This window comes from Zonotrichia albicollis, chromosome 14 (genome assembly GCF_047830755.1).
Source record: "Zonotrichia albicollis isolate bZonAlb1 chromosome 14, bZonAlb1.hap1, whole genome shotgun sequence".
Lineage (NCBI taxonomy): Eukaryota > Metazoa > Chordata > Aves > Passeriformes > Passerellidae > Zonotrichia > Zonotrichia albicollis.
Window position 1 is genome coordinate 16,830,875 of NC_133832.1, and position 17,308 is coordinate 16,848,182.

General features: G+C 40.9%; 1 protein-coding gene across 1 annotated transcript in view; it reads right to left on the reverse strand.

The window, feature by feature from the left end:
• The window catches only part of CHM (CHM Rab escort protein), a 54,694-nt gene that overhangs the window by 26,240 nt on the left and 11,146 nt on the right, over window positions 1-17,308 (reverse strand). Inside the window, exons 3-8 of the mRNA XM_074551745.1 lie at window positions 11,640-11,712; window positions 10,372-10,496; window positions 5,342-6,098; window positions 4,137-4,253; window positions 3,352-3,472; window positions 930-1,155 (exon numbers count right to left, since the gene is read on the reverse strand). Coding sequence (XP_074407846.1) covers window positions 930-1,155; window positions 3,352-3,472; window positions 4,137-4,253; window positions 5,342-6,098; window positions 10,372-10,496; window positions 11,640-11,712 — 1,419 coding nt within the window. The remainder of the gene's footprint in view (window positions 1-929; window positions 1,156-3,351; window positions 3,473-4,136; window positions 4,254-5,341; window positions 6,099-10,371; window positions 10,497-11,639; window positions 11,713-17,308) is intronic.

Sequence of the window (17,308 nt, forward strand, 5' to 3'; positions counted from 1 at the left end):
CTTTAGACCTCCAGGTTACCACATTAAACCCACATTGAGCAGATGGAAAGGCTGCTTGCCAGCAAAAGCAAAGATGAAAAAAAAAACCCTCAGCCTTTTAAAAGGCAGTTGAACTGTTGGAAACAACTGAAATGAAAGCCACCCACCCTCTGCCCCCAAAAGCACCAAGCACCAGCTCTGTGCCAGAACCACGGGCAGGGACACCTCAGGAGCCAGGGCAGGGACTGCACTGCCACTGCCACTCAGGGGGATCTTGGGCTATCCTGGAATCCTGGGCTCTTTGGTTTTCTTGCTTTCCAAGGCTCAAGGAGTGGAGAACATGTGGCTGCTGTTTGGGATGTCAGAACGCAGCAGTGGCTCAGTGAGACAGAGCTGCATGGGATCTCCTCTGCTGTTCAGTTCATAGGAGCTGGAACCTTCAGTCTAGAGAGAGCTACAGAATAATGTCATGATTTCACAGCAACTGCCCTGTTTGTCTAGAGTCTGTGATGTAGAAAGGTTTGTTTCAAATGTAATTGTAAACTGGACACATGGCACTATTCTTCTCTTTCAGAACAACCCAGTTCATTATTAAATATATACCTGTGAATGGTAGATGAATTCTCAGCATTAATTAATAACACAAATTGACAACCTGGATCTTCCTGCAGCTTTAGGGAAAACTCACATACAAAATTTTTAACCTACTAAAATGCACAGTCACCCTTTTGGACAGATACCCCTGAGTCTCCTCTGTCAGATTTAAAAAGGGGCAGCTACATATGGGTTAAATGTTGGCTTTCTCATTTCCTAGCCCTTATTAACTTACAGCAGCTACTACAAGGTGCATTTGTAAAACAACGAAAAATGTTGGAAAGTGTCCTAGTGAGTGCCAGCCTTACATGACAAGGGGTTCCTGTTTGGGATGTGTGTGGGTGAGCGAGGCTTACCTGCAGAAGCACTGGGGGATCTCTCCCTGCCCATACAGAGGGAACAGGAACGGGGTGTTGCCGTAGCGGCCAAGGCACTGCAGGAATTTCTTTGTTGCCTGAAGCCCTTGCAGAGTGCTGCTGTCAGTCTCTGCCACCATTGCAATGGAGTGAAGGATGAAGTGCTGCAGGCTGGGGGTCAGCTTCCGTGTCTGCAGGAACTCAGCAAACGTGCTGGACTCGTGCTCTGAGGGAAAAGCACACGAGGCACTGAGCACACTCCAGCATCTGCACTTCAGCTCAGACAAGTGCTCTGGATTCCAGTCAACAAGAGCAAGTGAGTTTTTCAACAAAATCCTTACTGAAAATGGATCATACAATCAATGACAGTTAGATAAATACTCCCAGAAAGTGAGTGTTCAGAAAACAAATAGCACTCCATTAAAATATTTCAAAATATCACAAATTCACATTATGGGTCTCCAATGCCATCACCTATTCATTGCTAGACTTGATCTTACTCCATTTCCCAGGCCTGAGAGAAAAGTGACAAACTGTGGACTGAAATTCACTAAAGTGCCATGGGATGCTGTTCCTGTAAATGACCCAAAATATCAGCCCAGATTCCAGCCCCTCCAGAGCAGGGCTGCTGCACCCACACTGCCATGCCAGACTGGGTATCTGTGCTCAGAGCAGCCCCTCACACACTGCCACAAGCCAGAGATGAGAAGGGGCAATATTTATTTCAATTTGATCACTTGCTGGCAACAAACAAATGTGGATGAGACAGAGAGCAGAAAGGGATCAAGGACTCCATCTTCCCTTTAAAATAATATTATTGCTGGCACATTCTGAAATTCAAAAAAACACAAGTCTTCTGGGAGATGTTTAAAGCATGTTGGCATTGATACATCTCTGAAAAACTTTAGTCATCTTCATAACTGAAAGCTTTTTGCCAGGAAAAGATTGTATTTAAGCAATAGCAGGCTTCCATACCATTCAGAGATCTGCTCTTATTTCAGTCCTGGATAAATTCCTAACTTTTCAGAGCCCAATATTATCAAGCTATGTATTCTGTTCAAGATTCAACCACTGCTCTATTACAAATGTATCTTAATGCTCTTTGCACAGCCATGCACAAAGTCATAAAATGACAGGTTTTTTTTGTTTTATCATTCTAAAAAAATTCTCAAGTTTTCCTCACTTCAAACTTCTTATATAATTCCATGTTTTACAGAAAAAAGCTTTGAAAATTTCTTCACGCTCATGAACTCGTCCTATTAAAAGTCTGCCTTCCCACGAATGCAATGATCTCATCAAGAGCAATTTTAAATTTCTTAAGTTTTTACATTAGCCTAATCTGACTCAAAATATTCTCAATTACTTCTCAGGCTATTTTAAAATGTAGGAACAAAAACTGTTTAACTGTCTCTGCAAGTAAAATAAATCTAATGTTATTTAGGTACATGAATCAATGGATTCATTTAAAATTGATGTGGCATCTCCTTTTTTTTACTTAATAAATTTCCTAAATACCACCAATCTCCTCACTGTGTGCACCTCCATTTCTTCCAGCAGCAGCAAACTGAGATCACCTGTAATCAATAAACCACTTCAGCCTAATGAGTTTTTCCCCTTCAGGATTTTCTGGAGTTCATTACAAACTCTCCTTTTCTTAATCTCACCAGATCTCGATACCGACTGTTCTTCTCCTGCATGTGTTCAATAATTTTCTCTGATGTTCATACTCCTTATTCCTCACTATTTCTTTTTGACAGATTTTTTTCTCTTTGCCTTAATTTACTTTTAGACTGCAAGAACTGAGGACACCACTTCATTCTCTGTACCCTGAGGAGCACAAACCCAAAGCCCTTTCCTCCTGTTGAGCTGATTTCCCTCTTTGACCCACGGCTCGTTATTCTTCACACATTACAGCTCAAATCTCTTCTGATTTCCTCTCATCTAAATAAGCCAACACTTGATAAAAGCACTTTGAACTTGCCCTTTACAACTAAAGAGCATTAAATTACATTTACTTTCATAGTTAAAAAATTCCATTTTCTCCATTTCTGATTTGTTGTAAAGGTTTACCTAGTAATCCAAAAAAACAGATAGAAAATTCAGATACATCACATTCTTTTAAAAATACCTGGGGGAAGGGAGGAAAACACTTAAAAATGACAAAAAGCATTTTGCAACCTTGCTGTAATATATAATTTTGCTGTTCAAGAAAAATGTAAATAATAAATGATGTGGGAACTAGAAGAGCAAGTGCTTAAGTAGAAGAATTTAACACTGAAGTGAAAAGGTCACAAAAAGGTCAAAGCATACTTTAAAAATGAATCTGTAAAAATAAACCACGTGAAAACACAGGAGAGCTCTCAGAACTGTCCTCCCTGAAGGAAATCCTGAGCAGGGAGTGCCTTGTTCAATGAGACACTACCTTGGTATTCCTCAGGGTGCTGTTCATAGTCCAAACAAAATGTCAGAAATTTCATGAGCATTCTCTTCTCCACCATGGTCAGCTGTCTGCTGTTGAAGACATCTGCTCTAGAACAAGGCACCTGCAAAGTATTTTTAATCATTTCAGGTACTTTCCATACTCTGAATGTAAAAGCATCAAGCAACAACAGTCTGATAAAATAACAAATATTTCAAATTATTGTTTTCAATTACAGCTATTTTCTTATATATTTATTTCCCCTAATTTCTATTGTAGCTAAAGTTATACAATTTTCCACAATAAGAATATTCAAAAATCTTTTTTGAAAGATTTGAAAATTGAAGAATTTCACTTGCATCTCTAATTGGAGAGATAATCACTTGAGTTTGTATTCACTGTGCCAATATCTCCTGTTGCCATTATCACACTGATTTCTATTGTACGTAACAAAGACAAATCAAGTCCATGTCAGACTAAAACCTAAATCTTTGAATTTTGAAATCTTTAAAACCTAAAATCTTTGAATCTTCAAGAATTATCTGCCAATCAGTCATGGCCTAAACATTTAGCCTGAGGTTAAGATTTATGTCAATGAGCTGGACTGCACAACCTTATTTTAGCTTGGTTTGATTTTATTTTCATATTTCTAGATAACACATACAAAAAATTTTTTCTTCCAGAAATTAAATTGGAATCATAATTAATGAAAAAAACATTCAAAAAACCAATTGCAAGCTTCTTGACTTTGAGGAGCTGAGATGCAACACAAACACGAGTTCCTGTACCTGCTCCACTCTGCCCTGGCGGAAGGCGAGAACCCGCGTGGCGTTTTTGAACTCGGCGTATCTGCTCACGTTGGACTTGATGAGGAGGTCAATGAACAGGCCCCGGGAGTAGAGCAGCTGCACAGGAGCAGAAAGGAACTGCTGGGTGAAGAGGATCAGTGAAGCACCCAACAAAATCCTCACCAGCTGCTCCCCAAACCCCCTGAACCAAGAGGCGCCTTTTCCACAGGTCAATTCCATGACTCCCAAGCTAAAATTGAGTCATATATAATTTAATTATCTTTCTAGAAGCTGCAAATATGAAATACAGAAGGGCCAGAAATGTGACTATGAACTGAAAATGTTTGTCTGGATTGAAAAGTCTCATGGTCCTGAGGAACAGCCTTTGCAAGAGCACCCAGGGACTTTCTGGGTGAAGGTTTCCTGGGCCACCCACAGGACACTGCAGGGCAGCTGATGCTCCCCTGCCAGGGAAAGCCCAGCACAAACTCCCGGCCCTGCCCTGCTGACACTCTTGGGGCTGAATTTCTGGGATTTGCTGCAGTTAACACAAAGTCCCACTGAGTAAAAAAAGGATACAAAACAGCATTATCTGCTTAACCACCACCCACTGACTGGTGCTCAAGATGTCATTGTAAGGATGCTTGGAGTGGGATTCACATCTGGAACATGAAATTTGCAATAATGATTTCACAGTGTCTTCACAAAGAATTGAATGAATTAGTGAAGAGAGTTTCTTTTTTGGTTTCCAAAGGTTTGAAAAACCTTTTTAGGCACAATATGTAAAGTGAAGCATTCAACTTGGAAAAACTTCCCTGTGCTGTAAAAAACATTTTTTATCTTTTTAAAAAGATAGAGCAATCTATCTTTTTAAAAAGATTAAAAAAAAGCATGCAGATTGCTCTTTCTTGTTTAAAAATACAAGTTTTTAATGGCACTATTTAAAATGAGACATTTTGCTGGTAATACCCAAGTGCTATACTCCATGACATTTATTTCAAGGCAATATTTCTGAGCTGTGTTTTTTGATCTCTTTGGTTATAAAACACTTAAGGTCACGTATTAAATAACTCATGTTTGTTTTAGTGCTAACAATTCTTACTTCTCAAGAGTGGCTATTTTCCCTCAAAGGTGCTTTAAAACAAATGTCAGCATTTTAAGCAAAGCAAATGCACTTACACAAAATAAAGTCATTCAGTTCCTACCTTAGAAACCAAATCAATGTTAAACCTTCTGCCTTCTCTAACAATTTGGGAATAGGTGATTTTCTTTGGTTCTTGGGCAGCATTTTCAGAGGGTGCAGTTTCTGTCTTTGCCGGTTGCGGAGCGGAGTCGCCGTCGGCCGTGCTGGGAGCGGCTCCAGGGCCAGGGGCTGCTCCTGCCCCGTCCCCTGCAGCTGCCCAGGCTGCCTCAGAGCATCCCTGGAGCTCCTCTCCAGACCCTGGGGAAACCTCTGCTGCTGCAGGACTCTGCTGTGATCCCACAGCAATCCCCATCTCTGCAGGACTCTGCTGTGATCCCAGAGCAATCCCCATCTCTGCAGGACTCTGCTGTGATCCCAGAGCAATCCCCATCTCTGCAGGACTCTGCTGTGATCCCAGAGCAATCCCCATCTCTGCAGGACTCTCCTGTGATCCCAGAGCAATCCCCATCTCTGCTGGACTCCCCTGTGATCCCAGAGCAATCCCCATCTCTGCAGGACTCTGCTGTGATCCCAGAGCAATCCCCATCTCTGCAGGGCTCTCCTGTGATCCCAGAGCAATCCCCATCTCTGCAGGACTCTCCTGTGACCCCACAGCAATCCCCATCTCTGCTGGACTCTCCTGTGATCCCAATGGAATCCCCATCTCTGCTGGACTCTCCTCCTGGGGCCCTGGGGACTCCCCCTGGGCAGCAAGGGCTCCAAGCACACGCAGCTTTGGCAGAGCACCAGCTTCTTCAACACCTTCAGCTGAATCCTGACTGATTAAAAACACAGAAGGGAAAAAGAGAGGGGAAAAGTTTTTTTGAAGAGTCTTAAAAACTTGTTTAAATTTTGAGTCAGTGCCAGAGCAGAAACCTCAAGCATTTCTAGGAAAAGCATTAGAATTTCTTTATCCTGGCCCATTCAGGTATTCCACCCACTAACAAACTCTGGTTCTTTGGCTGCAAAGCTAGAATTCAAGAGACTATTTTTATTGAGGACAAAAAACACCAACAAAAATTTGAGTTTTTACTTTACATATACTGAAAAGATAGAAGGATTTCAAAATGAAAATCAAGGCATTCATGGTGAAACAATACACAGCTACATAAACAACAGAAATGGACTATTTTGCAATAAAAACGGTAACTTGATCAGGTGTTCCCTGTGGATTAAAACCCATGAAATTGAAAAGCAAATATGCATTAAGGTCATTAAGCTGAGATACTGTCCTGAAGAAAACAGACAAGCTTTACACAACAAGCAGCCATGATCTAGCAGGGCCATTGAGAACCAGACCCAAAGCTTCAGCAAAACTTCCAAACTCCTGTTTTCACTCTGCCCTTGCATTCCAATGAGCTGTGCAAGCAGCAGTGCTCTTATGCAAGTGCTCCAAATCCATGCACAGGGCATGAAGGCAGCAGCCACAGCAGGGACATGCACACAGAACATTCACCCTGCACACTTCATTTCCTGTCCACAACTGTGGGATCTCAGCACCTCAGGACTGAGGTGTCACCGAGACCACCCTTGAGGGGCTCGGGAGTCCTGGAATGTTCCAGAAGTGTCTGGTGGCTGGACTTTGATCCTACACAGGAGACGACACCTGTATGAGGATAGGAGGATTTCATCGGGGTGAATGGTGAAGGGATTGGTTAATTAGAGGGTGAGACACAGGGTTTAGGATTTCTGTACAGGGGGGTTTAGAGAAGTAAGATGGAGGAATTGGGGCCTGTCCTGTCCTTCTTCTTCTTCTTCTTCTTCTCCTTCTCCTCCATCTTCTGTGGTGATGGTGGCACTTTGAGATTGGTTGTTACTAAAAGTGCACCGGGCAATAAGGGTGAAAGGTATTGGGGAAAAATGATAAATATTGTACACGTAACCATGGGTATAAAGATAGGTGACTGTCCGGAGGGCAGGGAGTGTGCTCATGGCTGGCTGCTGAGCAGAGCTCTGTCGGGCCGAGAGAAAATCTTTTAGATAAACAATTAATAAACACCGAGACCGAGAAAAGAACTGAAGCCTCTTCTCGTCCTTTGATACGCGGCTGCCCCAAGGCCACCCCGGGCCTTTCCAGGCCCTCCAAACAGCCGAAAACCGGACACACAACATTTCTTTAAAATTCCCCTCATAAAGCAGCCCTCTACTTTTAATCTCATCTTCTTGTTTTATGCTGAACTTCAGGGACACCTCCCTGAGAAAGCAGGACTTTTGAACTTGGTTTAGTTTACACTACCACTGAGATGAATCAAAGCAGTGTCACTGCAAGTGAAAGGAGTTCAGCAATAATTCCAAACTATCTTTTTATCTTTCTACCACAAGCCATTAATGCACTGAATAAACTATTTAATCTTGCCTGGAAACTAATGAACTATGATTTTAAAGGTGACCTGCAAACAGAGAATTAACAGGATGGTTAAAATTCCCAGAACAGCAAGGAATTACTCAGCACCAACACCAAAATGCTCCCTCACACACCTGCAGATGGAAGCAGGATTTCTGTTCAAAAAGGAACAAAAACCTGGGATCCTTTAAAAATTGCTCCTCATTTATGAACTGGTGGAGCTCACATGGACTCAGGAAAAGTTTGGAAGTGATCTCCCAGCTTGGGCACAGTCACCAGGAAGCACTTAGCTCATGACTGGGTAAAATATTGCCCTGGGAAACGCAGGAACTGCTCTAAGGAAGCACTAATGAGAGAAGGCTGTTTCTGTACATTAATTATGTCTTTTTGCTTCAGATTGCCAGCATTAAGTAACTATAAAATATCAAAGAGAGATAAGTACTTTGTCAAATGTTGTTCAAAAAAGCAATCTCTGCTACAAATGAAAATGAAAGTCCATTAAATTTTGGGGTTCTATTTGGATTTTGGGTTTTTTTTAGGATTTTGGAACACAGTGTTTGTGAGAAGTGCAGAAGCTCTTACCAGTAATTCAGTAACTAAAATGAAGCTTTTATTTAACTCATCCTTTATAAAACTTTATAAAACAAAATTTCAGAATAAGGTTTTCTTTCTAACTTCTCCCAATCTCAATGAACAGTTAATCTTATTTTAAACATACTTGATTATTACTTTTTAAAATGAAAATAAACTTGGATTCATATCATAATACACTCTATTTTTCTATATCACTCTGAGAAGCAGTAACAGAAATATTTACATATTTTAAATCTCTATTCACTGCCCATTAAAGAACAGGTAAATCTCCACGATTTGCAGCTCTACAGTTTTTATAATGAGAGCCCAAAAACTGTATATAATCTAAATTCATGACATCCTTCCTATAGGACCAAATATCCCTGAATAATGTAAGAACTGTCTATAAAAATGACTCAAATTGAACTTCTGTACAGACAATTCTTCTCCTAATTCAGAAAAATATAATACATCTGCAGACAAATTGTTGTGTAAATTTAGAATATTATCTTCCACCATTCATCAATTAATGGTACTAACAAAGGAATATCTTAAAATGAATGTGTCTTATTAATGCCTTGTAACAGCAACCCCTTCAGATAGGTCAAATGAAAAATTGCCAACCAGCTGGTTAATTTATTCAGCACAGGTGTTCACTATTTATTTTTCAGCCATTTGCCTTTTTTCAATCCAGCTTGTTGTAGACACAGTATTCTTTCCCTTTGATGGATGCACTTTGTTCTGAGGCCATTCATTTCAGATTTGCACTGTGTATATTATACTGCTACCCAGCTGTTTATTCTTTCAAAATAAATGTTTCATGGTTACTTCATAGGAGTTAAAAAGTTAAGCAAAAACAACAGAATCTAGGCAGAACATGTAAATTGTCAGAAACACAGTAATTGACTCTCAGAAAGTTTCAAGTTCTTTTGGAGAACTTTTTCTTTGCCAGGTTTATTAATTTATCCTTGTTCCCTGGGAGAAATGGGGTTTTTTTGGTGATGACCAGGACAGACAGCACTGTACTGAGCTAAGCTGAATGCTTAAAAGCTTAATTTTACCCAAGTATAATCTCACCTCTAAGTGTGAAATCTCAGTGCCAGGGGACTCATTTGGGAGCCAGCTATCACTCAGAAATTACACACAAAGTTAAAAAACTACAAAACCTTTCCATCTGATTTAATCCTGGTTCTGAACATTATTTATTATGACAACAGGATGACAATTACAATATCCAAGTGCCATTGCTTTAAAATAAGCATTGCATTTTCTCTGCAATCCAGTCAAGCACCATTACTGTGCAGCACTGAACCTTGGAAGAGTCTCAGTCTGTGACCTTCACATTGTATTTATGTAATTCACACCTTTTTTCCCCTACTTATGGTGTTTACAGACAGAAATCTGTATTTCTTTATGAGTATGTGTCAGCATTTCATTTAGCTACCCATGGTACTTTCTAAGGGATTCAAGGTTAAGTTTACAGAACTATCTCAAAGAATTTCCTCTCAGGAATTCTGGAGAATGTTCAGTTCAGTAAAAAATCCAGAAGAGAAAAAATAATAAATAAATAAATACACAGTTCAGTTAGTTAAATTTATACTCAGTGGATTTAACTTCAGTAAGTTAAATTCATTGCACATAAAAAGGACAAAGGGAAATATTGCTTTATCATTTCACCACAAGCATTTCACAGTTACAGTACTGCTGCCCATCTGTGTTGTTGTTCTTTTGTATGTGGTTCATTTTACATGGATTTAGGGGTTTCATTTTTGGTAATGAGAACAACAGCTTTTAGGCAAATTAAGAATGGAAAAATTTAATTGATGGCAGTGCACAGCTGCCTACTACTACCAATATCTAAACACAACACTTGTGTTTTCTGCTCAGAAGTAAATCACAAACTCACAAAGTTGGCCAGCAAATTACACTGCACCCAGAGATGCCATTTAGGATCAGGTTGTTTCAGTGAATTGATTTCAACAAAGCACAAGGACATGAGAACATTTCAGAGGCCAGGGTTGCATTTTGAGACTGTGTAATATGGCAGCCTGGTGAAACCCTTCAAACCAAAGCACAATGTGATCATTTACTCTGGGCATGCAAAATTGCTCATGAATTTCTACTTTTCTACTTACTCTCCAAAACAGAAATCTTCTACATGTTGAATAGTTTTATCCTTGCTGCTAAGAGGAATTGCTTCTTCATCCTCAAGGATCAGTTTTCTCCAGTCCTCACATTCATCACTGAGATCTGCCTTTTGCTTAAAAGAACAAGTATGAAATTACATATTGTACTGTGCAAGCTGTTCTTGAACTATAAATCTCTCTAGACACAAATAATATGTACCATCTAATAATAGAAGGGAAAAATAAACCCTGATAACTGTCCTAATGTTTTTTTTCTATTAATGTTTTTGAGTTAAAACACTTGGAGCTGATTACTTTATCACACCAAGCCAACATTTGCACTACAGCACTGGCTCTATCAATCTGAAATAAAGTGTTAAATGAAATAAAGGCTTCAGTAGAGAGCTGAATGTAACTTGGAATGCAATCTCCTAAAAGACAGGTTTGCCACAGCCAGGGTAGTTCCAGATTCTGTGACAAAACCCTTGGAATGGAAACCATATGGAAAACCCTGGTGATCTGGGGGATTGTATGAATCTGTGTAGGAATCCCTAAATCATACAACAGCTCACAGAACATGAAGCTGTGGCACTGAGCAAGTGCCCTGCTGATGCCAGGAGGCAGCACAGTGTAAAAGCAGGGTGAGACTGAGCTGAGGAACTTCCATCTTCTCCAGCCCACAGGCTCTGAGCATTCTGTAAATAACAGAGCAGCCCCTGCTAATCCAGCCCTGGGGCTCCAGCTCCTGAATAAATCTGGATGATCTCTAGGGGACTGCCATGAATCAGATAAACTTTGGTCATTGAAAAATCCACTATCAGCATTCATCTTTTTGTCCTGGTTCCAGGACATTTCAATGGGAGGATCCAGCACCCACTTCTCTGCCTGTAAGGAAGAATCAGCTGAATACAAACGAGACAAACAAAAGGGCTGAAACAGAGAGAGGAAAATAATCCAAGAGGGAATGGAGAAGACCAGATGATCCTAAAGGAACTGAAACAATGGTGTAGCTGCTTCTCTTTAAGCTCAAGAAGGCAGAAGTGTGGCTGAGCAGCAGGCTGGCCTCAGTCACACTGACAAGGCAGCACAGCAGAGCCCACACTGCCAGGCCAGATGGGTGAGGCTCAAGCAGCAAAGCTGGGAACCACAAACCTCTTTCATCTGTGAGATCACCAAAGAGCAAAAGCAGGGAGGTGATCTGTCTTGAAATAAATCATGCAAACAACAGAGATTCAATGGTAAGGAGGCCTAAAAGAAACAATTTGGGAAATTTTTACCTGATTTTCTTTAATCCAAGATAATAATCCTGAAAAACTAAAGCTGGCCCAGTTTCCACCATAGTAATTTCTCCTGTAAAGAAAAAACAAAAGGAAAACCTGTTGGACAGGTAAAACAACTTGCCCAGATTTAAAGAAAAAAAAAAAACAACCAAGTGTGATACATTCAAAACATTTTACATGGCAAGATTTTTCAGATGCAGAATAGATAAAAATTAGTATTTTGCAAAATTTCCATTTTCCTCCTTCCATGCATCTGTGACCAAGCACACTACAGCCCAAAATCAAATTATTTGCAGGGTAAATGGATAATGCTGACAACAACACATGTGATGGTGTGAAGAAAAGGAAAATAGAGATAATACTGCTTTTTGCCCAAGACTGGCTCTCTTATCCATGATGCCAAATACAGGACAGTGCAGTTTATTGTTTATCTACTGCTTACACAACAGATTTTGACAGTGAAGCTGCTCTGGCAAAACACTCACTGAACTGCATGTACTGCAGGTGGAGCCAAAGGAACTGATTTGTACAAAATGATCATCCCTCCCTGAGCACTTCCCAGTTTCTATTTGCCACCTTCTTGCTTGCAAAAAGATTATTTACTGCTTTTAAATCACAGAAAATTAATAGTTCTGCTGTTAAGCAAAGAAAGTCTCCGCTCTCTCTTTTTAAAATTTCTCTACCAATATTTCTCTAAACATCTGTTGGATTAGTTGGCTTTTGTTGTCAGATGGCATAGCACATCTTAAATACTTAACAACTCTGAGAAGAAAAATAATAAGAGTAATTACATTTTTAAAAGTCACCAATTCTTGCAAAATTAAATTATTTCAGGATTTAACTCTGTTTTCTGGCAATGTGTACTGGCACTTCAGAAGCCTCAAAGATACCAAAAATACCCTCCAGAACAGATAGCTATAGGGAGGAAGATAGGGTTTGCATTTTAAAGAATAATGTGAAGGCTGTTAAATCAATCTTATCATAACCTCCTCCACTTTTAAATTGTAGAGATCAGTGTGATACCAGTGAAAAGCTAAATTCAGGTTAGATTCTCCTGCCTGGATTGCCAATGGGCTGCTTTTGACAGGGCTGATCTGCACTGACAGAGCCTTCCCAGGAGTGTCAGCCCCGCTCAGCACCAGGGGCTCTGCTCTGCACCTCGCTGCTTACTGAGCATATGAAGGACAGATGTCTGCTGAGCACCCCTAATTGCTGCTGACTACAAACTGACCTAAAAAAGTCTTTCAGCTCCTGCAAGGCAATAGTGAAGAACATAAATGGGACATCTTTTGCAAAGACAACAGAATGCAGCATTCACTGAATGAATAAAGGTGGCTCCAAGAAGGGATGGTGGTGGTGCAGGCCCTGCCCTGCACAGTGGTCAGCACTGGGCAGCACAGTACCCATCCTGCTGCAGATTGGCACCACACAGAACTCAAAGCAATGGGGATGAAATCTGAGCAGCACAGCTCCTCCTGCAGATGGGTAACACACAGAACACAGCAATGGGGATGAAATCTGAGCAGCACAGCTCCTCCTGCAGGTGGGTAACACACAGAGCACAGCAATGGGGATTAAATCCATGCCCTGAGCAGCACAGCTCCTCCTGCAGATGGATACACGCAGAACACAAAGCAATGGGGATGAAATCTGAACAGCACAGCTCCTCCTGCAGGTGGGTAACACCCAGAACTGAAAGCAATGGGGATTAAATCCATGCACTCAGCAGCACAGCTCCTCTGCAGATGGGTAACACCCAGAACACAGCAATGGGGATTCAATCCATGCCCTGAGCAGCACAGCTCCTCCTGCAGATGGATACACCCAGAACACAGCAATGGGGATTAAATCCATGCACTCAGCAGCACAGCTCCTGCTGCAGATGGGTAACACCCAGAGCACAGCAATGGGGATTAAATCCATGCACAGTGGGCAGCACAGCTCCTGCTGCAGGTGGGTAACACACAGAATTGAAAGCAATAGGGATTAAATCTATGCCCTGGGCAGCACAGCTCCTGCTGCAGATTGGTAACACCCAGAACACAGCAATGGGGATTCAATCTGAGCAGCACAGCTCCTGCTGCAGGTGGGTAACACACAGAATTGAAAGCAATAGGGATTAAATCCATGCCCTGAACAGCACAGCTCCTCCTGCAGATGGGTAACACACAGAATTGAAAGCAATAGGGATTAAATCCATGCCCTGAACAGCACAGCTCCTCCTGCAGATGCTCCCAAGCAGGAGCTCCAATCCTCTGGACCAGGAGCTCACCCTGACTCTGTGTGACTGACATGGGGAGTTCCACAGCTATTCCTGTGTGGTACCACACAGACCCCAAAGCAATGGGGATTCAATCTACAAAATGCCCAACTCTGTCAAATGTCAGTCTGTAAAAGACACTGACAGTTGCATGTGATGGTAACTTCAAGCTTTGTTTAAGCTGTCAATGGTGCAAGGTAATTTTTTCAGGTTTCTTCAGATTCTACAGAATAAAAAATTCAATATCCATGTATTACTATCATTTCAGGGATTTCCAAAAACCATGAAGATTTCTTTTTAAGGAAATGTGCTGCTCAGGTTGCAAGTTTCTTGAATTTGGAATACAATATACAGCTGCTGGAGCAAGCAATGCCATGATGACAGAAATCCCAGAAAAAATCTGCCTAAAATTAGCAGTGGGTTTCTTGATTCTCCACCTATATTAAGTTCATGCATATTTTGACTATTTAAAGTTAGAACTTTCAGTAAGAGAAATTAACAATATTTTCACAGAAAGTTACAAAAGTTTGTTTGTGAGCTGTCAGACATCTTTGATGTGAATATTCAGCTTGGTTTTCCTTTGAAATTATTTGTTTTACCCAGTGTTGAGGCAACTTAAAGGGTTCAACAAAGCACTGCATGACCCTGCTGTGGAGCTCCATCCATCCTGAGGAGCTGGCACAGCCCTCTCCAAAGGAAAAGGAGCCACAGCTGTCCCTGCTTGCCTGGTGTCTGAGCACCCTTCCCAAGCTCTGTGATGCCACCTCAAATATTCATCTCCTCAAGTAGCAACTTCCAGATTTTTTTTTATCCTGGAATTTTAATTAGTTTCCCTGCACTAAATGATGAATCAGGATTGCTTAATTTTCTCATCTGAAAACACTAGAGAAGGAAGACAGAGCAGACATGATTACTGACATAATGAGCCAAGTTTATAGCAAGTCTTGAAGAGGAATTCTGAGAAGAGCTGACTAATGGTTTTACAATTAGGACTCCTTTGTAACCAAATATTTCTGTTAGAATTGCCCTGAAGATGAACTGAGGAATTCCTTTAAGTACTGGTCAAGATCAAAGCCTAATTAAAGCGAAAATATTGTCCCAAATCTCCAGGCCAAAGCTCCCCTCTTCTCTCGCTATATTAGCAAACTACAAAGAGGGATATTCTCTCCCTTTTTTAGGGTTATAACCCAATTATTCCCTAACTAAGAACAGGAATCATTTTGAAGGTGCAACAGCACAGGTGGAAAATACTTTTTCTACCAAGTTAGAGCACAGATGTTTTCCTTCCCTACCATACATTAGTTCCTAAATTATATTTGCTCAGCTCCTCCCATGTTACCTGCATTTCACCTGAATTACAACACTGCTCCTTTCCCTTAATAATTTTCACATCTCTAACCGGCAGTTCAGAGCTAACAGCAGAAAAAGTTTTGCAAACTTTTGGAAATGTAACTAAAGTACAATTTTACCTCTGCAAGTACCTTGTCTCTTCTCCTATGTTACCTTTTCACTTCAGTTACCAGGACTGAAATAATTGGCAAATTCCAATCTGGACCACTGAAATCACAATTTGTTTCTGACTGATTACCAATCTGAATCTGAATGAAGGAAATATCTCACGTGCCCCCAGGGTGCCACCCAGAGCTGCTGATGCCTCAGGATTTCCCCAGAGCTGCCTCAGTGTGACTGTGCTGCCTCTGATCTTGCAGAAGGAAGTCCTGAGCCATCAGAGCAGCTGTCCTTTGCTCAGGAACTTACTGCCACATCGATTTTAAGGATCTGAACACAAAAGGATTTGTGTTTCAAACCCATGAAGTTTCCTGTGGCACCCACTGGTGCTCAGGCAGATGTGTTAGAGATTGCCAGGCTGGCCAGGGATGGGCTTTAGGAGCTGCCTGGCTCCCCAGAGCAGGGATTTAACCCAAACAGCTCCTGAGACCCTCCAGGCCAGCAATAGGGGGGGTGATGGTGGCAGTGATTGTGCCACATCACATTATACCCAGGGATATGGACATGACCCAAGGGAACCACCATGGCCCAGCTGAGAGCATGGTTTACTCTCTAACACCTGTGCTGTGAGATTGTATCCTCAACCAAAATAAACAGAAAAAAGACTTGTTCAAAAAAGCTCAAAAGATACCAGAATTAACAATTTTTTGCCTAGTTTTCCTTATTGAAATGAAATAATTTCTTTGTTTTTCTTGCAAGAAATTGACCTGCTTAGAGCAGCACCTGTTTTGCTCTCTGGCTGCTGTACTCCCACAGCTCCCTCATTTCACAGCAGTTAAAGATCCAAAAGAGACATGTATGAACACACAGGGTCTATTACAGAATATATTTTACAAGTTCTGAAAAAAAAAAGTGAGAGAAATTGTTTAGCAGGACGTGGAACAAATTACAACCAGAGACCTTGGGCTGGGGAGGTACAGCAATAAGGCCCAGCACAGTTTTGGATGCTCAAATAGAAAATTTTGGACATAAGGAACACTCAAGTGCTCTACAGGCAAAGTGTAGTCACAAAATAGGAAAGGTAACAGGTGTCAAGAAGCAGAACAAGCCCAGTTTGCTCTACTTCTCCCAGAAGTTAAAATTCTGCATCTTGACCCTCCTTTGCCTTTGAATTCAATTCTGTGTGGAAAGATAAATAAGCCAATGAGGAAGAATGCAGACAATAAAATTGCAGCATAAAAATGTATTTCAGATGCTGAATATCAAATACAAAATGTAGCTAAACATGCCTCACCCCTAACTGCCCCATCCCCAGTAACCAAACTGGGGCATCACTACAGATACAGAATAAAAATAAACAAAGGACCAAAAGCAGAAACCTGACAAAGTGGTCAGGAGAAAATCTCCTGCATGTGCACAATTAGTACAGGAAGCATATTCACTTCAAGTAATCCACTTTTAGTCTTGATCTACCTTTCTCCAGCAGCTTCAAATTTAAACTAAGTGCCAATCTCCACATTTTAAATTGCAAATTACTTTTCTAAATCATTTAACAAATATCCTTGAAATTTCACATGTCAACAGCTCATTAATATCTACAGCAAATGTAGCTCTCTGAGAAGAAGCACAGATTTTATGTTTATTGAGACAGATAGCTGGCACAGAGAAATAGAGCTCCTTCAATTACTAGTTGGCAGAAGCTAACTTCAGTTTAAAATCAGTCTACAGCAATTTATGGCAACACTGCAGTGAAGTGACTATTTTGAATAAGATTAGCTACTGCTGATGGCAATGCTTGGACAGTGTTTATAAATCAAACTCAGAACTCAGTATTTTATAATAGGCCACTCCAGAACTATCTCCCATAATCACCTATGCAGTATATTATGATAAATGCAAACATGGCTGGAGATTAAAAGTAATAAAACAAGGTACACAAGGTAATGAGAGCAGGTAA